Source organism: Lynx rufus, unplaced genomic scaffold (genome assembly GCF_022079265.1).
Source record: "Lynx rufus isolate CCGP_SWC_20201006 ecotype Redwood Valley unplaced genomic scaffold, mLynRuf1.p SCAF_10, whole genome shotgun sequence".
Lineage (NCBI taxonomy): Eukaryota > Metazoa > Chordata > Mammalia > Carnivora > Felidae > Lynx > Lynx rufus.
In genome coordinates, this window is record NW_025814824.1 from 59590972 (window position 1) to 59611690 (window position 20719).

General features: G+C 50.2%; 1 protein-coding gene across 1 annotated transcript in view; it reads right to left on the reverse strand.

The window, feature by feature from the left end:
- Nucleotides 1-19034, reverse strand: part of SHB (SH2 domain containing adaptor protein B) — a 135078-nt gene extending 116044 nt beyond the window's left edge. Inside the window, exon 1 of the mRNA XM_047098953.1 lies at nucleotides 18306-19034. Coding sequence (XP_046954909.1) covers nucleotides 18306-19019 — 714 coding nt within the window. The 5' untranslated portion in view covers nucleotides 19020-19034. The remainder of the gene's footprint in view (nucleotides 1-18305) is intronic.
- Between the last annotated feature and the right edge of the window lie 1685 nt (nucleotides 19035-20719).

Consider the following 20719-nt stretch of genomic DNA (forward strand, 5'->3'; position numbering starts at 1 on the left):
AAAACAAAAAACAAACAAACAAAAAGTATCTTTGCCATTAAATAATGTTTGTTTTTAAAATCTGAAAAAATACCCAATCTTCCAGTGACAACCATTGTTCACATTTGGATCTATTTACTTACAGCTTTTTTCCTACATAGGTATGTAGGAATGGGGTAGGGGGGGAGAATACAAATACTTAGCTTTTTATATCTAACCCCTTCCCCTCTTGACTATTCTGCAGTTGAGTCACTCAACTCCACTTTGGCTGGCTATGGCCCTCTCCCCTAGCATGTGGCACATGCTAGACATTTCTCATGCTTGGGTATTTAGGGGATTTCCAGTTTTTCATTTTCCCAATTGCTGTCGGTTACCGGTAACTAAGTCACTGTGACTCTCTTCACTCTATCCTCAGGATAAATTCCTATCAGGGCACACACTGGGTCATGGAGCAGCAACTTTTCAGCTTCTCTGTCTTGTTCCCTCACTGTCTGCTGTTACTCTTTCTGACCTGGAACCAAGTGTACAACACTTCTAGGGTAACTTTAATTTATTAAGTCTTTTCACAGCAGCCTCAACGGCTGACCTCATGATAGGGATGAGCACTCTCGTTTTAAAGATGGGAAGACAGGCTCAGAGAGGTCAAGCAACTTGCCCAAAGTCACAGACCCTCAATTCCGAATCCAGACTAAGCCTGAGCAGTGCTCCTTCACTGTCCTATACTGCTTCTCTCACAGGCCCCTAGGCCAGCGTTTGAACAGGTACTATGTGGCTATTCTAAAATCAATGCATGAATCTGCAACACACACGGCTTGGTACAAATCCCCAAGACATACCCTATGATTTTGGATCCACTTGTGAATGTTTGTCAATGTTTTGACCATCCAGTCACGGACCAATGCAGCAATGGGGACAATTCTCGTTTACCACTAAAGAACTAAAGAGTAGAACAGGTCATGCCCCTAATGACTATAGGAATAAACTTTATAATGATAATCTAACTCAGTAGTCTCTGATTTTTAGACTGTGAAGGCAAGATGTCCTTAGTTTTCACATTCAAACAAGCCTTTGAAATTCAAATACACAGATCTAAGGAAGCCTGGCTTCTTCCTTCAAGGGAAGCCCTGATTTCCCTTTTTGAATTTTTTAAACAAAAAGTTTGGGGGAAGATAAGAACATATAAACTTCTTGTTTTGTTTCAGTACCCTTTACAGAGCTAAAGTCCCTTTCCCATCCATAACTATAAGGTGGCCATCAGAAATGTCCAAAATAAAATGACTCTGAATTGTAAGTGTAAAACTGAAATTTACTCTCAGAGTAAGAAATGTTTGAGTGCAAACAAAACCTTGAGCCATTGAACTTGACGGAATCCAATACTGTGAAGTGCTTATGAGGTTGTGGAGAAATAGGTAAAACCAGAAGAAACCATCAAGAGCAAAGGGTTATGAGATTTTCTGGGATTACCATTCCACAAAGGATCAGACAGGTGTAAAAAGGGCATTTCTTATTTAAGAAGAGAGGAATTGAATCGTACAAAAAAAAAAAAAAAAAATCAAGAATGAGCCCTCACCCCTATCCATTGACTACAGCTTCTTACTTCCAAGCTGCTTAATCAGCATCCCTCTGCGAGCTGTCACATTCAGCAATTTCTGCTTCCTCTGGAGGCTTCATGTCTAATAATCTTTAAGGCCTTCTCAAAATAAAGGATAGAGATAAGTTCCTCAGCTTTTTCAAGATGAGGCCCACTTCTGTCCTAGTGTGTGGGTGATAAAGAATCAGAACAAGAGTGCAGACAGAAATCAGGATGGGGTGGGACAAGGGGAAGGAAGGCAAGACCCCAATAGCAAGTTTGGGTTTGGTGTCTGCACTTTGACAACATTCAGGCCCAAGGCACGCGCGCGTGCGTGTGTGTGTGTGTGTGTGTGTGTGTGTGTGTGTGTGTGTGTGATCTGAGCCTCAGCAATGTTCTCAGCCATCCTGAGGGGGACTAGGAAGTGATGACACCAATTCCCACCATCTTGTCACTTGGCAGTCACACCACAGATGGCTTTCAGATGGATCCCGAGCCCCACAGAAGCTCAGCAAGCAGGAGTTGACTGACAGTTGAATTCCCCAAATGTGTGCCCCATGCATGCAGCAGGAGCCCCCTGAGCTGGACTGATGGCACATTATTCCTGGATATTTATTTACAAAGTATCTCTTCTGGGCTCAGAAAGAATGTTCTGCTGGCCAGAGGGGCCTCTCTGATTCAGTATTGAATGCGGAAGGAATTGGTTGGTGATCCTCAGGGGATCCTTGGATGGAGCCCAGCAAACATCTTCATCAAGGCTAATGTTTCTTCCCCTCTGGGGACCTGATGGCTCCTGAGCGCTCACTGCTTCTCAAAGAGCTTCTCCCTGCAGAGGACGTCCTCTAAAGGTCAGCATCCTGGCACTGGCCAGAGCCCCAGCGTTCTCCTCTCCCTTTTGCATTCCCTTCTTCTGAAGGCTCCAGCTACACCACTCGCAGCTTTACCATGACTTCCTTCTACCTTCTATGGACAGCCCCAAAGTCCAACTCTGTGAGGTGCCACCATCCGATGGCAGAGTGAGCCTCGGTCCAAGACCGGGGGACTAGCTCTGCGGCCCCCAAGAACAAACACTGCCCCCTCCCCCATCTCCGCCACCTGCACAGCTTCCCTCAGGGATAGGCTGCCCATGTGGTGGCTCTGCCCTTGCCTGCTCTGCGTTTCTGCAGCAACAACCAGCTCGGACTCACACAAGACCTCTGGTCCGACTCTCCCACCGGCAGGACCACACGTGGAGATGTACCTCCATTCCCAGCCCAGGCCCAGGGGGAACCCCTGGCACAAGATGTGTCTGACGGACAGAACGCGGACAAAGGCCCCGGTGGACCGGGTAACTCACAAACTCTCACACACAAGGCATCTCGGCTACTGACGAGGTGATCCAGGCAAACCTGTGCTTGACAAGTGCTCAATTTTCCTCCATTGACCGGTGTCATCACAAGCTGCCTGAGTAGTCAGTCACGGTATTTTGCAGCCTGAGGATCCAGACTGGGGTTAGGCCCTTCTCCCTCTGCCTGAGGCATCTGAGGTCTCCTGACTGGGGTCCCCACCTCTTAGCTCCGCTTAGGTCTCCCCCTTCCCACCCTCTCTAACCAGTCCTCTTAAGCGGCACACAGACCGGTTTTCCTAAAGCACAGATCTGACCTTGTTACCCCCTGGCTCTACCACTTCCCATTATAGAATAAAGAGCACACTCTGTGGTCTGGCCCTCAGGACTTCCGACACCTGGCCTTGGCTCCCATTCTGGCGTCTTTCCCCTTGCACCTTCTCACTGCCTCTCCCTCCGTCACTTGAGACTGCTCACAGTGCCCCCCACCCCTGATGCCCTCCTCACACCCACCAGTGTCCAAATACCCAAATGCTCCCTTTCCAAGAAGGCCCAGTTCCGTGCCATGTCCTCCATGAAGCCTTCTGAATTCTCCTTCAGCAGCATTATCCTGAGAACACAATAGAGAGTACCTGGTCCAAACCAGAAGCTTTATCAACTCTCTGGTTTGTAAATGACTTTGGCATCATGGTTTTGAGACCACCAGGTGATATAGAACTATGACCTCTGTCAATGTGCCCTATAGCTATTAGCACAGAGATTAAGGGTAGACAGAAGCTAGACTAACTGCGTGGGGCCCCCCATCTGCAGCTCTTAGTAGCTGCATCATCTATGACAAGGTACTAAAAACAAAACAAACAACAAAGCCCTGTTTGCCTCAGTTTCCCCATTTGTAAAATGGGACTTTTAATAGAATTTACCTCCTAGGGAGTGTTGTGGACTTCAGTGAATTAATCTATATAAAGAACTTGGAACAGGATGATGACCCAGGAATAGTTTTTACTTTTACTCTCCCACTGCAAGGTATCATGGATCAATACAAACTGACCATCAAAATAAGCACAGGCCTACTTTTTGAGGATGCCCTTACCCCACTGGCAGCCCCACTGGCTTGACTGTGACTACAGGAAGCCCAGAGTTCCAGGCTGAGGCCTAGGATAGACTGTGGCCAAAAGAATATGAAAACATTCATAAAGCTCTTCCTACATGCCAGACATTGTGCACAGCCATTTAAACAAATGATTTTATTAAAGCCTCACAATGACCTGTGTACTGCTCCTGGACCTCATCTCCAAAATGTTTCACATTAAAAAAGGGGATTCTAATAGGACCACATCAAAGACCTGCCGTGAGGATCATACATGGAAAGTGTTACATAGCTGCAAGGCATGGAGTGAGCAGTCAGGAAACGCCATCTATTACTGTTAAACCCACATTAGGACAGATGCAGCATTCCAGGCCTGGAAGTTAATCACTTGCCCCAAGTTACTAAGCTTTCAAGCATCAGGGCCAGGACTTGAATCCAGACTTCTGACCCCAAAGCTGGTGCTCATTTCACACCACCACGGTTGGACACCATTAGGGTTTCACAGTGTTTAAATCAATAGCTCCGGGCACCTGTGGTTCATGGCCTTGCTGGCTACCCCCCACAAAGGACGAAGAACCAGGACAGAGAATGCCTAGCCTCCTACACAATGCCGCTCTCATCTGGGCAACTTCTGCTCTACTTCTACCTGTTTGGGACTGAGGTCCCGGGTGGCAAGATCCCACCTGCTCCCCTGGAAGCTAATCCTAACTGCTCCTCTACTCTTTGCTTTGGACCCCCCAAATCCTCCTGATAATCCAACCTTGCTCCCCATTGGGTCATGCACTGCCACTGTTCACTCCTCAGCGCTAACCTCAGGCCACCCACTCAGAACCTGGTCTAGCCTGCCACTTCCTGCCCAGGAATGTCCTGGACTTGGGGTCCATCAGTGCTCTCCACACTTGTAATACTGGAAGGTACTTGCCCTTAGCAGTGGGTGTCCTGGTTGGGAACCTGGCTCTATGGGGAACTGTTACAACTTGCAGCTTCCCTCTGCCTTTGAAGATATGATCACACATCTGAGGGTCTCACACATCTGAGGGTCATCATGTAGAAGAAGTAAGGTTAGACTGGTTCTACTTGACCTCAAGGAGTCCAACTAAAACAGTAGAGTCTACAGAGAGAAAGAAGTCAGCCAGCAGAGCTCCTGTAACACCAAGTACTCAACAAATCTGTGCTAAGCTGGAGGGAACAGAAAAAAAAAAAAAAAAAAAAAAAAACCAAAAAAATGAAAACCTTGCAAGCCCAGCTGTGTAAAGGAGTGGGTAAGTTATGTGGCCTGGGAAGTGATGAATCCCTTCATCACTGGAGGTTTTTAGGCATGGATGCCGAAGGGTTGGACTGAGCGATCCCCAGGCTCCCCTGGAATTCTAAACTAAGGTCCAGGACTGCAGTTTTCAACCTTGGCCATGCATCAGAATATCTGGGGAGCTTCCCAAAATACTGATGCCCAGGGAGCCATGATGGGAGTTAGTGTGGGGAACTGAAAATTTTCAAAAATGCTCCCCAGGTGATTCTAATGTGTTATGAGGGCTGGTCTAGGGTTCAGTGATGCGATATAACACACAATGAACTAGGTAGATACCCTCAGCCTCTTAGGACCATAAAAATGTTCTTCAGTGTTCAAAAATCTGCATTTTTTTCTTGGTTTATTCCCGGTGAATACTCCCGGACTTAATTTGTGCCATCAACACCAATTCATTAATGTCACAAACCTCACAGCGGACACTACAAGATGGATTATCCTGACACAGCCTGAGCCAGAGAAAGAGGAACATGCAGCAGGGGTTCAGAAAGGGTCTCTTGCTGATTAAAGACACAGGACACCTGGGCTAAGGAGGCCAGGAAAGGTTGGGGATGAGGCGAGAACTCTGTGAAGTCGTATCACCTGAGCTGGACTTTGGCGGGTGTGAAAAACATCCAAGTGACCAAAATACTGTAGTCTTCATATGCCACACCTTCAAGTCTTAGCCATGCCCCAAGTCTGAGCTCTTTTACCCACAGAGAGCTCCACTACTGCCTGTGCCCACCTTGGGCTCCAATGCTTCTCCTCCCCACTCAGTCATTACACCTGTCTCTCTATCCTGGCACTGAACTCTGTCTTGCATTGGAGACAGCCCTGGGCCTTTCCAATATCCCTCCCGGGCTTTGAGGATGAGCACGGGGCTTACTCATCTCTGAATGTCCACAGGGCTTAGCTTAGTGCTGGAACAAGGTAGGTATCTAAAAAATGTTCGCTGCACTGATGACTGAATGTTGCATCCCTTTCTCCACAAGTCATCATATGAAAGCTGAAGCAGACACATCCAGATAAGGCCCCACAGGTAGGGCAGAACACAGAATGTGGTCACCCCAAATATATACAAACATCCAGTCCCCCAATCCTGGATGGGGATGCCGACTCCACCAGAGGTGGGTTGAGGCTTTCTTGGCTTCATCCCGCCCACAGTGTCACACCTGGCATCCAAAGATGAAGCGCTAATACCCAGTTACTTCCCTCAGGTGTCAGAAATTGAATGTGTAATAAGCACATGGGTACCTGCAGACACAAGGTGTCATTTTTATGAAGACAAGGCGAAATCATCATTATCATAATAGGCTGATAAGACCTAAACTCAGTCACGGCGAGACAGTCAAAATATTTAAGCCTAAAAAGGCACCTGAAGAAATACAGATCACCGAGCAAGAAACGAGAAGATGCCCCGACACAGACTGGTCATTCAGAAAAACAAAATTAAAACCCTACCTCATACCCTGAAATCAAACTCCAGATGGATTAAGATTTCAATGTTAAAAAAAAAAAATCAGGGGCGCCTGGGTGGCGCAGTCGGTTAAGCGTCCGACTTCAGCCAGGTCACGATCTCGCGGTCTATGAGTTCGAGCCCGGCGTCAGGCTCTGGGCTGATGGCTCAGAGCCTGGAGCCTGTTTCCGATTCTGTGTCTCCCTCTCTCTCTGCCCCTCGCCCGTTCATGTTCTGTCTCTCTCTGTCCCAAAAATAAATAAACGTTGAAAAAAAAAATTAAAAAAAAAATCAAACTATTAGAAGAAAATACAGATTAACATTGGAGTAAGGAAGACTTTTCTAAGCAGCATACTCCAGAAATCATGAAGACCACTGGGAGTTATTTAATAACAGAAAACGATTCGGTGTAAGCAACAGCAATCTCCAAACAGAACTGAAACACAAATTATAAATCTGTAAATAAAAACTATTCCGCAACTCAAATGGCAGGTAAGGGGCTGCCATCCTTAATCCACAAAGAGCTCTTACAAATCAATAAAAAGATAAACCTAAACCCCACAGGGACATCTGGGTGGCCCAGTTGGTTAAACGACTTACTCTTGATTTCGACTCAGGTCATGATCTCACAGTTTGTGGGTCCAAGCCCTGGGTTGGGCTCTATGCTGACACCACCAGAGCCTGCTTGGGATTCTATCTCCTTCTCTCTCTGCCCTCCCTCTCTCTCTCTCTCAAAAAAAAAAAACAAAACAAACCTATAAACCCTACTGTAGAAAGGACAGACAGAAGATATAAGTATACACTTTTAGAAAAGAAACATAAATGGTCAAAGCACATGGACACCAGTAACCCAAGAAATTACAAATGAAACTAAATTGGATTAGAGTAAAACAGGCGTAAATGTGTGAAATCTTTCTAGGATACAATTTGAAACCACGTATCAAAATTTTCCCCTTCTTACCCAACAATCCTCCTCTGGGACTCAGTTCCAGGGAAACCATCAGAGACTTAAGCTAAGAATTCTGTTACAAAGATGGTCGTTAGAGCACTGTTAAATTAGGGAAGGCTATGGAAAGCCTAACTGAATACGATACAGATATTCAATTACTGTTGTTGAATGTTTAAGATAATGGAGACATCTTTCCATGTCTCTAAACAAAAAGAAAATAAATACGTGCAATATTACTTAATTTTTGTGCTGGGAAAAATGTATAGACAGATGCATTGAAAAAATGGCTAATTGAAAAATAGTGAAATGCTAATGATGATTTCTTTGAATTATAGAATTTGAGTTGGTTTCTATTTTATTTTTGCTTATCTGCATTTTCTACACCAAACTTGTCTTAGTTTTGTTAAAAGGGGGAGAAAAAGTTCACAGATATAAACGTTGAAACATATTTAAAAATCCAAGCTTGTGGTTCTAAGGAACTGCCTCAGCACACTGCCAACTCACAACCGCCCCCACAGAGAGCAGGTAGAGGCTGCACCATTCCACAAATGCCACGCAGGCTCCAAATCACATGCGTGGCTTTGGAATGCACCAGACGGATTATGGGGCTGTCTGGCTTTCTGGGAGTGCACATCCAAAAAAAAGTGAAGCTTCACTGTAAAGAACTTTCCAGTCACTTTCATTTTCAGAATTTAGTCATGGCCTGGAGAAACCAGGAAAGCCCCATTCCTCCTACTTCTGTTTGCCTCCTCCCTGTGGCCCACGTACTGCTGGGCCCCATAGAAGGGGGAATTTTCCCAACAATCACAAATGCTCAGCAATGAAATGCTCTGCTCAGCAAAGCAGGCAGGCTCCAGCCCTGTCCCTGGAGACATAACCATGGCACTCATCTTTGCCCTTCTGTAGTGTCCGGCTCAGGCATGCAACACAGCAAGTTGCTTCTTTTGAATTTGGAGAATTGGGGACATTTCAGACCAGTGGCAGGTGAGGCCCTTTACACACAACTCCTGCCACCTTCCTCCATCACCGGCAGTCACACCAACGCGAGTCCCAGGCTCTGGCCACACCTGTATGCACCCAGCAGCACTCCCCTTCTGATCTCAACCACTGTGGACAGGATGCCTTCTGTCTGGGATTGTCCCATCTGCACCTTCTTCCAAACCCACCTCCCATATAGGGTGCTTTTCCCCAGCCGGGATGGACCGGAGGTCACCCGTGCCTCCTCCAGGTTCTCCAGAACCCTGGGAGGCAGAATGTGTCCTGCTTTAAGCCCCAGGACTGAGCCGCTGGGTCAAGCCCATCAAGGCTTAACTATGACTGTCCTCTGGTATCCTCCCTATTGCTCAGGCCAGAACTTCGGAGTCACCCTTGACTCTCTTGCCCCTCATACCTCACGTGGCATTCATCTGTCAGGAAATCCTGCAGCTCTACCTTATGGATGTGTCCTGAGCTCGGTGTCTTCTCCTCACCCACCACTAGCACCCCTGATCCAACATTCACAGGTGCCCCAGCTGGCCTCCTGCTCACCCCGCTCCAGGCTGTTCCCCACTAGGCAGCCAGAGTGATCCTCTCAAAACCCAAGTCAGAGCCCATCATTCCTCTGCTCAGAACCCTCCACTCCCTGTCTCACGGTCTCATTCAGACTTAAAGTGAGAGACCCTTCCAGTGCCCCCAAGGCGCACCATACTCAGTCTCCCTGGCCCACCTTTCCCCACCTCCCCAGCCCACCTCTCCCACCCAGTCATGCTCATTTCCCTGAATGCCCCCGGTCCTGCTCCTGCCTTGGGCTCCTGCCCTGACTGCTCTTTCTGTGCGGAATGCCCTGCCCTTGAAACCATAGGAATCCTGCCTTCACATCCTCAGCACAGCTGAGAACTCATCTAAAACTGCACCATATCTCAAACTCTGGCCCACCTTAGCCTCTTTAACCTGCTTTACCTTTCACACTCTCCACCCAACACACTATATTTGCTTGACTCCTCTCATGAGGGAGCAAACTCAGGGGAGCACAAACTTTTTTTTTAGATTTTATTATTCATTCATTCATTCATTCATTCATTTTCCAGTAAACACTTTGCACAATGTAGAGCTCAAATTTACAATCCCGGATCAAGAGACATGCTCTACTGACTGAGCCAGACAGGTACCCCAGGGAGCACACATTTTTATCTGTATTGTTCACCACTTTATCCCCAGTACCTCAATAGAACAATCCCCAGCACATAAGCAGTGGTCAACAATATCTGTTGAATGAATGAATGGGGAGAAAAGTCTTGATATAAGCTCTCATGGTCCAGCTGAGGACTGGAGGTCCAGCCTGTAAGTGAAGGCCCAGCAGTGGGCCAGTGATATCCGCTTCCCCCCACCCACCTGTCAAGTTACTTCTCCCCTTGTGGACCTTGGGGAGCCCCTTTTTGACCATTACTCTTAAGTCCTGCTTGGAAAACACAGGGTGTGAGTCATTCCCCAAGGCCTTGACTAATTCTCTCTCCAATCTTGGACCCACCTCCAAGATCCTTCCTCTACAGCATAATGGGAAATCCAGAGAGCGCTCCCCTTGGAGAAAATGGAAAGGAACTGAATGACTTAGAGGAAAATTCAATTCTTCCTGGCTCAGCAGTTGAGAAAGCGAAAAACTCTCAGGAAGCTAGTGCCTCTGAAAGTGAAACATTAATAGAAATATTACTGGAAAATACCAAACAGGAAGAGAAGGAAAATTCCATTGTGGAAGCAAGGTCCTCTGTCGATGCTCCTTAATGGTCTCAGTAAAGTATTTCAGAATCAAAACATGGAAAGAACCGGAAATCAATCAGGCTGTCACCCTTCCTGTGGACTGGAGCTTTGGCCAAACCACTTCCACACCCACAGCACAAAGGGCACTGAGCTCAGAACAGAAGGTCCATAGCCTGGCCACTGACTCAAGCCAGTACCTGCTGTGAAGTACCTCCACACCTCCCCAGAGCCTCAGTTTCTCCATCTGTAAAATGGGGATTATAGCATTTTCCTTACAGACTGACTCTACGAAGCAAATTAACTACAGGTATGAAAGTGCTCTTAAGTTATGGAATACTTACATAAATGTAGGAATCAATTGCTCCTACAAGGCTAACAGAGGGGCTTTTTATAAAGTCTAGCCACAAATAAGGCAGAGGAAATTCAGGCATGAGACTGCGCAGCCTGAGGGGGTATGGCACAGTGGCCAAAGACAAAGACTCTGGATCCAGTTTCAAATCTCATCTCTGCCACTCACCGGTGGTAGGACCTCAGACAAGTTATTTAACAGCTCTGTCCCTCAGTTTTCTCATATGTAAAATGGGAATGACAATAGCACCTACCTCAGAAGACTTGGTGCACAGTAAGAGTTAATGCCTATAAAGCACACTGAACATTGTCTGGCTCAGAGTACACGCACTGGCTAATAATACTATCGTGGAAAGCTCCCTCAGTTGAAGTGACTACTCTTTCTTTACTCGAATGTCTCTTCTTCCAAGATTCCTCTGCTTCTCTCGTCCTCACCCTGCTTCTCCTTCACCTCCAAGGAATCAAGGTTCTGCCCAGAATAGCCTCTGTGCCAGAATGGCTCTCAGCTCACCCATACCACTTTATTGATAAATTCCGCCACATAAATCTGTATTCTCACCTGGTTCCTGTGTCCTCACCAATAAACTCCTTATGGGTAGGCACCACATACCCCCCGGTTCATCCCTGTATCCACACAGCTCCTGACAGTGGCCTGCATATGGCAATTCCTTCGTCAACACAGGCCAAACAGAAGTCATGAAGTCAGGATGGCAGAGACCACTGCATCCTGTCTCCATCCAGCAGGAAACCCACCACCACCGCTCAGAATGCCAACAGGTGCTGCCATGGGCCAGCCAGCATCCCAGCTCTCTGCTTCAAAGTTATACATCCCAATTTATTTTCTAGGGCCAAGCCTGACCTCCCCCTTCTCCCACAGGCCACTACCTCTTGGCTGTCTCAGCACAAGATCTAGAAGTCAGCCCAAGATAAACCGCCCAGGGGAGCGCTTGACACAGGCGAGTTGAGCTTTGCTAAATGACCAGAGGAAGCCACACCTGTTTCAAATTTGCCCTTTAACGTCTATTTTATGGGTCAGAATGTTTTGGGGGCGGGGAGAGGATGAGGTCAAGTCTTAGGGGGTTAAGTCGGGGGAAATCAGTCCTGTTCCGAGATTGTCAGATTAGAGGATGGTCACCTGATCTCCTTTAAGGAAACTAAGGTTCCTTTTTTGATAAGTTCAAGGTACCATTAGATTTTTGGTTATTTTTATTTATTTATTTATTCCCCCCCCCCCACCCCCAAACAGCACATACAGCCTCACCAATCCTTGGAGGCAGGGAATGCTTGGTGTTTCTCATTTGAGAAGACATGACAGTTACAAGACACATGTTTTGTGCAGCTGTCCCTTGAGAAGCACCAACTCTGCGCACAGAATTTCTCTATAAAATAATTCAAGGGCTTCATTAACATCTCATTTATGGACCTCGGAGGCAGATGCGGGAGGGAGAGAGAAAAGCCAGCTCTGGGGTCTCTTCTGGGGACCACCAAAGCCCAGACTGAATGGGGTGGAAATTAGGGCAGAGGGGAGAAAGAGGAACATTAAGTGAAGGGAGGAGGAGACACACAACGCACATTTCAGTAAATATCAGAGCCCTACTATCTCCATTTAAATCACAGAGAATAGTACAACAAATTGATAAATAGCATATAAACTTGGAATTCAGATTGCACAGATGTGATCCTGATTCTGTCACTTGGTAGCTGTGTAACATTAAGCAAGTCATTAACCCTGAGGCGTCGGTTTCTTTATCTATAAAATAAGGGTAATACTACCTGTGGTAGATGGATAGTATTGAAGGCCTCGGTTAATGGACTGCCTGTATCCCTGTCCTTTGCCATGAGATTATGCAGATCCTCCTCTCTCCTCTGTTTTAAAAAAATTTTTTTTAACATTTATTTATTTTTGAGAGACAGAGAAAGACAGAGCATGAGTAGGAGAGGAGCACAGAAAGAAGGAGACACAGAATCCGGAGCAGCTACAGGCTCTGAGCTGTCAGCACAGAGCCCGACACAGGGCTCAAAACCAGGAACCGTGAGATCACAACTTGAGCCCAAGTGGGACGTTTAACTGACTGAGCCACCCAGGTGACCCTCCTCCTCTCTCCTTGAATCCTGGCTGGCATTGTATCTTGCTTTGGTCAACTGAATGTAGTAGGCTTATCATTTAAAGGAGGGGTTGGAAACTACAGACCATAGGTCAGCTGCCTATTTTTGTAAACAAAATTTTACTGAAACACAGTTATGCCCTTTAATTTATATATCATCTATGGCTGCTTTCCAGCTCTAAGGGCAGAGTTGAACAGTTGTGATGGAGACTGGCTTTCAAGCCTAAAATTACCCACCCTCTGGCCCTTTAAGAAAAGTTTGCTAACCCCTAGTTTTAAAATCACGGAGTTTGGGGTTATATGTTATGCAGCAATAGCTAACTGATACAGTATCTAAACCTCTTCTAGTGTGATTGTGAGGATTAAATGACCAATTAAGTGGTCAGCACAAAGCCTAGAGAACAGATTTCTCTTCTGGGGACTCAATGGAGAAAAATGGGTTTGATATGCAACATCTCTCTCACACTACTTTCAAGGGACAGGACTTCAAAGAAAAGAGTATCTCAGGATACGTGGGTGGCTCAGTCGGTTAAGCGATCAACTTGGGCTCAGGTCATGATCTTGCAGGTTCTTGAGTTTGAGCCCCACGTCGGGCTCTGGGCTGACAATTCAAAGCCTGGAGCCTGCTTCAGATTCTGTGTCTCCCTCTCTCTGCACTCCCCTGCTCACGCTCAATCTCTCTCTCAAAACTAAAATAAAAAATAAACATTAAAAAAAATTAAAAAGAAAAAGAAAAGAATATCCCAAGCCAAACCACAGACACTAACTTTGGCTCTTACCTTTTGTTAACCAAAATGGAAACTGACAACTTATGTTTGACTCTGGCTTCAGTCAAGCCACACATCAATGATTTCGTGTGAAAAAACCCCAAAAAACAAGTTGCAACTCCCCAGCAAGGCACATGAAAGACCCTCTTCCCTTTGTGGCTCTAACCCCCTCTGCAATCCCCCATAATACCTGCCCTGCTGAGCCTCTAACCATTCTTTCCCAAGCCTTCAGACCCTGGCACAAGCTGCCCTGTCCCTTCTGCATGGACAGCCCTCCTCCCCAGTTCCTGGCCTAGGAAATTCCCACTCATCCTTCCAGAGTCAGCTCAAATATCACCTCCTCCTCCTCCTGAAAGCTCTCTTTGACTTCCCATAACTTGAGGCCCTACCAGTCCCTTGCACACACTTCTGTCTTGGCATTCCTCAGGTCTCTCTAGCTGTATTTGTCTCCCAGACTAGACCTTTGCAAAGCTGGTATTCAATTGCAAACTGAGAAGCTTCCTTCTTGGAAAGCTGACCACCATTTATTCTCTGAATATCCCTTGTCTAGCAGGCCATTCAGAAACTGTTTGCTGAATCTTAAAAACAAAAAACAAACAAAAAAACGGTTAGACATGATATTATTCTTTAGAAAACGTGTTATTTAACTCAACCCTGTGGATGCTGACAAAATATAAAGTGTTGGTACACATTAGCATGTATTTAAAACTTGGGAAACTGATGTCATCATGCATCTTGACTTTCTCAGTTGTGGTGGAAACATTTACTTAATTATGATAAAAGAAACAAGACTTCAGCAGAAAACATACGAGATGAGACCTGTTTGGCTGCACAAAGGGAGATCTACCAAGTTACTGGCTTCTTTTGTCATTGTTAGTTTTTAATAAAGACAACATGAAGGAATAATATTTCTATCTATTAAAGTTTCATTTTCTTTTCCGGGGAGCTCAGGTTCTCTCAGCCTCTTACCTGGACTATAACTGTCCCTCAACTCTGATCCCATTCCCACCCCACCCCCACCCCCCACTGTGACAGCTCAATCATAGTTCTGAGTCTGTCCCTTTCCTGGCTCACCAGTTTCAAGGACTCCCTGCGGGGTCCAAACTCAGCTCCCGCCTACTTGACGTCATCTCCCATTCACTAAGGGAGGCCCACTGCAAGAAAGCTTTGGTTTTCAGGAACATACTCCATGCTGAGATTCTGTATGAACAGGTACACACATATACTCACACACATTTACATATGCAAACTTACACACACACGTATACACAGCACTGACACAGAAGTGATGCAGGATGCAGTCACCTCTTCCCCTGCACAGAAAATCCCAGTTCCATCTCTAGATCCAGCTCAAAGCTGCCTCCTAGGTAAAGACCTCAAGAAATTCCCCAAGACAAACCCCGGGGAAACAAATGATGAAGACAGTGTATGACAATCTCCTCCAGAGACTTATGATAGAAATTACTGACAAGTCTTCTGTAGCTGTCACTCCTTCCCCTCTTCCACATGATTCTAAAAGGGAAAACACCCAAGACTGGATGCTTGGGGTGTGTGTGTGTGTGTGTGTGTGTGTGTGTGTGTGCGCGCACGCGCGCGCGCACTACAGAACTCACTGGGAGAATAAAACGACGCCTAAGTGTGTGATACAGAGAGGCTCTGGTACTGAGGGAGGCAAGAGGTGGAACCCCTATGGTGGGAGGTGGCACAGGAGGCACCAAAAAGGAGGATCTGTGGACCAACAGCTTCTACTTCACACCACAGTAACTCCCAACTGAGGCCTGATGTTAAAAACAAACATAGGGCCTGGCAGACAGGGTGGGGGGTGGGGAGGCATTCAACAGCCTTATGGGTTCTTGTCCTATCCCCAACAACTGATAGAAGGAAGCTGGGCCTGAGATTAAATGGGGTACCAGAAGTGGGGTTTCCTGGATCCATGTGTGAGAGGCAGAAGGAAGGCTCCGAGGTGTTCAGGGGTGATCTATAGTACGCCCGGGCTTCCAAAAGCTGTCTGGCTGAAAATAATGCCAAAACCAGGCTGCGATCTGACTGCCTGACCAGGAATGGGTGGTGGCCCCAGATGAGGAGACAACCCCACACAGAGGGCAGAGATGAGGGGATCTAGAGTCTCTGCATCCCAAAGCAGTTCCAATCAGAAGATCCAGGGGGAGCATTAAGGAGAAGCCACTTTACATCAGTGGTCCTCAAAAGTGTGATACCAGGATCAGCAGCAAAGATCACCTGGGAACCTGTTAGAAATGCACATTCTCAGGACCCACGGCAGGCTTGATGAATCAGTGTTTTAGAGAGCTCTGCAAGTTCTGGTTTGAGAACCACTGTGTAGTGTGGTCCTCTGTGGTTGCCTCCCCTCTTCCTGGTTAAAAAGAACATCTGGTAGCTGTGATTCCTGTCTCTGGATCAGAACAATTTCTTAAAAGATCAAAGGTCTCAAAGTCACAACCTAGTAGGTGAAATGCAGTGAAGAGAGATAAAAAAAAAATAATCTGCTAACCTCCCTTAGCAGCTAAATCCCTTCACTGGTCCTCACTGTGCTTAGCTTACAAGGTCCTTCCTAACCTGGGTCCTGATGCCCCTCTGGGGTCCTGCACAACTCTAACCTCTCGATACCAGCCACAAAGGCATCCCCTAAAGTGCCAAGCTCTCGGCAGCCAGCCATCGTCACCACCCCTCCCCCACAATGGCCCTCCCTGACCACCTCCACTTCACCCCCTGCTGTAACAGCACTCCCATCACAGAACTCATCATTAGCACTGCAGCCTGGGCCATAAAATTCAAGGGGGGCTGCTCCAGCACCCAATAGAGGAGGGCACAGAAAAGACCCATAAAATAACATGATGGTGAACGAAGCCAACTCTTAAACACATTTGACATTCCAGCTATAAAACACATTATCCCTCCCTCAGTATTTGAAATAGTCTTAATTGTAATTAGGAAAGAAAATGCCTACTAAAGTTTTGAAAGCCATTAAAGAAAACTTTAGCAAGCAGCAGAACCACAAGCAGTGAGAGAGAAGGATTTGCCCGCCTGGGAGGTGGTCATGGAATAACACAGGGGACACAGAAGGTCAGCACCATTAACTGGGAATCTCTCTACCTTCACTGGTGGGGCCTTGCTCAAACCAACCATAATACCCGGGAACTTCAGAGTCTCCCAAGCCAGCACCTAGCCAAGCCTGAGCCATACGTAAGGCAGCAGAGAGCCTCTTTGGTGTTTCCCTCACAGATCAGCCATAAGCCTTTGATCCTGGAGGCTCCCAGAGAAACCTCCCCTTCCTCCAAGGCAGCACCTGGGGGAACCACCTGGCTCCCAGCTTCTTGTAGGAAGCCCAGAGTTCATGCTTCAGAAGTGTGCCCCCTAACTGGTCCCAGAGGTAGGTGGGATCCTCCACTGACTGCCCACCCTTTAGCAGACCCAGATGAGAGGGGAGACTCTCAGGACCTGGGGCCTCAGAGAGAAGCCAAGCAGAGAAATTAAAAGAGGGGGATCCCTTTAGTCCTCCCGCTTGGAAAACAAAAAGATCCCTTTCCAAGCACCAGCTGGCAGGTAGGAGCCTGTCTCCCTTCTGTCTGGACATCCAGTCCTAAAAGGAACTCAGACTCTCTATCAGTCTTCCCCAGCCCACGCCTGGGCAAAAGTTTACCTTTGGGAAAATGTGGGGGTGATGAGGAGAACAAGAGGGACGTCAGCCTGACAGACATCGCAGGGCACTGGGCCTCAGATATAATCAAAACACTGCCTTCCACCATAAGTAGGCAGAACAAGTATTTTATGGGGAAGGGAGGGTGTCACAGGAGTGTGAAGGAGGAGGAGTGGGGGCCCAGTTTGGCTGTAACTGGTCTGCTTCAAAGAGAGGGATCAAAATGGCCTAATATGTGTGTGTGTGGTGGGAGGGGGGTTGTCATAAACTCATCCCCTACATTCCCGGTACAGTAGGGGGTGGGGGTGGGGGTGGGATAAGGAAGAGGTGAGGAGTGGAGGGGTGAGTCTCCTTCCAGCCGGACGGATTGACGGACCGGACCCCCTTCTGTGCACGGCGGGAGCAACTGACTGGTCGAAGTGGAGAGATCCTGGAGGCAGCACATTTCAACCGGAAAAGCACGCGTGGGGGTTCCCGGTGCAGCTCCAGTACAAAAGGCCGCTCGGATTTGGCAACCTGGCGCGAGGGGTGGGGCAGGGCAGGGCTTTTAGAGGAATTTACAGATGCACGTTTAAAGACAGCCGGTCCGGATCTGCCACCAAGAGTGCTGTGTAATATCGGGCGAGTCCCTTCCCAGCTCTGGACCTCAGTTTCCCATCCACAGAATGGGGGGACGGGGTAAAGAAGAATAAATTCTCCTCTAAATCCGTGCCAGCTCTGACTTTCAGACTTCAGTCCTCGGGGGATGGAAGGGCTGGCTGTCTTTCTTGGTCTAGGTTGGTAGGATGCTCCTGTCAGACTACTTCCGAAGGGAGCACCTGGCTGTGGGCCCAGAGAGGGGACGTTCTAGGAACAGCAGCTAAAGAGACTGTGTCAGGAGGCCGAGGATCCAGGATTAAGCGCGTGCGAGGGGGCAGAACTGGGAAGCAGCGTGGGATCCCTGACCTCAGGGTCCTAGCCCCAAGCTGATGTAGGAACCAGAGCGTTGCCTCAGTTTCCCCACGCGCACCGTGTCTCAGGAACCAGGGGTGAGACCAAGGGACGCCTTACCTTGTCCTTTTTACCGGCCCCGCTCTCCTCCGCGGCCGAGGCGGCACACTTGTTGAGCAGTTTCTTGCCACCGCAGGCCGTCGGACTCCAGGTGCGGCCGCCAGAGCAGGCACCCCCCGGGAGGTCTCCGGCACCGCCCGCGGCGCTCTCCACCTTGATGAGGCGGTGCTTCGGCGAGATGTAGCGCACCTCGGCCGGGGTGGCGGGCCGCCGCTCGCTGCTGCTGCGGTAGAGGTGCGGGGAGCCGGAGGACGAAGACGAGGACGCGGCGGCGCCTGCGCCGGAGGAGGCACAGCAGCAGCCTGCGGCGCCCGACGCGGACGAGGCTGAGAAGGCGCGCTGGCCCCCGCCCGGCTCCCCGCCGCCGCCGCAGTAGTCCAGGCGGCACATGGCGCGCAGTTTGCGCAGCGAAGAGCCAGGCCCGTTGTAGGGGTCCTCAAAGTCGCGCTCCTTCTGTGCGCGGTAGGCGCGGATGAGGTCGCTCGTGCTGCCGCTGTCGTCGGGCAGCGATCCCGACGAGGTCGAGAAGCAGGAGGCGGCGGCCGGACCGCAGGACGCCGAGGAGCCCGCGGGAGCTGGCGGCACGGCCTGGGGGGGCTGCGAGGGCCGCTCGCCCCGGCGCCGCTGCTCGCGGTAGTCCGGCCTCGGCGGCTGCGGGGGGCTCTTGGTCTTGCTGTTGCCCAAGCTGAAGTACTTGTTCAGCCACTTGGCCATGGCGAGAGGCCGCCTAGGGCCGCGGCGCGGGAGCCCGGTCCGCCGCCGCGGCCATTCGGAGAGCAGCGCTGCGGCCCAGGTCCCTCGGCGCCCCGGCCCCGGCGGGGGGCGTCCGGGGCGCCCGCTCCCGACGCCAAGTTCAAGTTCTCTCCGCCGCCTCCTGCCGGCGGATCCTGGCCTCCAGCAGCTGCAGCACCGCCCTCCGCCTCTGCCGCGCGCCTCCCCGGCTTCGGATCTCTCGCCCCTCACGGGCGCGTCTCATGGGATCCCGGCCCGCGGCCCCAAGGAGAGCGAAAGGCCCGGGCGCCCCCCGTCTGGTACACTCTGGCCGTGCGCTCCGCGGCGGAGCGCGCTCCTGCCCCGTCGGAACCGCAGCCTTCGCCTGGGCCGGAATCTGCGGCTGCTACGGGAACTTGTCGGCGTCCTCAGCCCCCCCTTCTTCCTTCCCAAGAGCGCTGGGGGCAGCCCGGCCCCCAGTCGGAGAGCAAGCAGGAGGGAGAGCGAACGAGCGACGGGGGAAGGCAGCCAGCGCCCGCCCGAGCCGCGCGCCCGTGCCCGTCCCGGCGGCGCCTGCCGCTGCTGCCGCCGCCGCCTCCCGAACCGCCGCGTGTGTGACACCCCGGCCGCCAGAGCCCGCCCCGCGCCGCGGCCCCGCCCTCCCCGGGCCTGCGCGCGCCCCGCCCCCCAGCCCGCCCCCGCAGGCTCCGCCCCGCCCACCCCCACGAGCCTGGCCGCCAGACCGCGGGCCCAAGCCCCGCCCTCCTCGTGCCCTGGTCTTCAGCAGGCGCAACTCTCCACCTCAGCACGCGCCGCCACCCGCGGCCGCCTCGGCGCCAGCCCTGGGGTGGCGCCTGAGGGCACTGGGGTCCCGCGGCGCTGCCGGCTCCGCCTCGCTCGCGGCCCGCCGCCGCCTGCCGCGTGAGGTTGCCAGTAGGAGCCCACCGCGCTCAGAGGCCAGACTTGTGCGCATCTCCGGGTGCCCGCGCGCCGTGCACCTCAGGGACCCCCACTGTTGGAGGGGGGACACGGGGGGTTAATTATCCCCGGACATTCCTAGTGTACAGCATGATCCGCGCGAGGGAAGTGCGGCCCGGGACCCCTCGGGGACAGGGTGCCTAATCCCCTTCTGGAAGGGACAGAGACTCCGGTCAGCCCCCGCGTGCCAGATCTTCGGAGGAGTCTCTATGCTAACGAGCGTGTTAGCAGTCGGGATGACTGATGCAGCCGGGGCCCGGCACCCTTCGCGGCGCCAGGCCGAGGGGAGGCCGGACGTTGGCTTCCCTTTTCACCCCTGAGGAAGTCGGGGCTTTAACCCCGTGCACTGCCAACCCGAGAACCAAAGGAGGGCCACCCAGGTGGGCCTGGCTGCCACTTCCCGGTCTGGTGGCGCCGAAATGATGTCATCTCCACTAGTCTCTACTTCGCAACTTAAGATCGTCCTTTGATTATTGACCAAAACTGAGGAAACTGAGGCCGAGGGAGGGGGCCCGCTTGCCCAGTGAAGTTTCTCCTGAGAGGCGCCAGAGGAGCTGCCTGGAAACGAGGTAACTGCCACGAGAGCCGGTGCTCCTTTGAGTTTGACCGCCAAACCCCAGGGTATTATTAACCCTGAGGTGTGAGGACTGAGACCCCCCAAGTCAGAGGAATTCCCTCAGAAGGCTGACTTATTAGGACAGTGGCCCTAATCATTAATCGTCTCC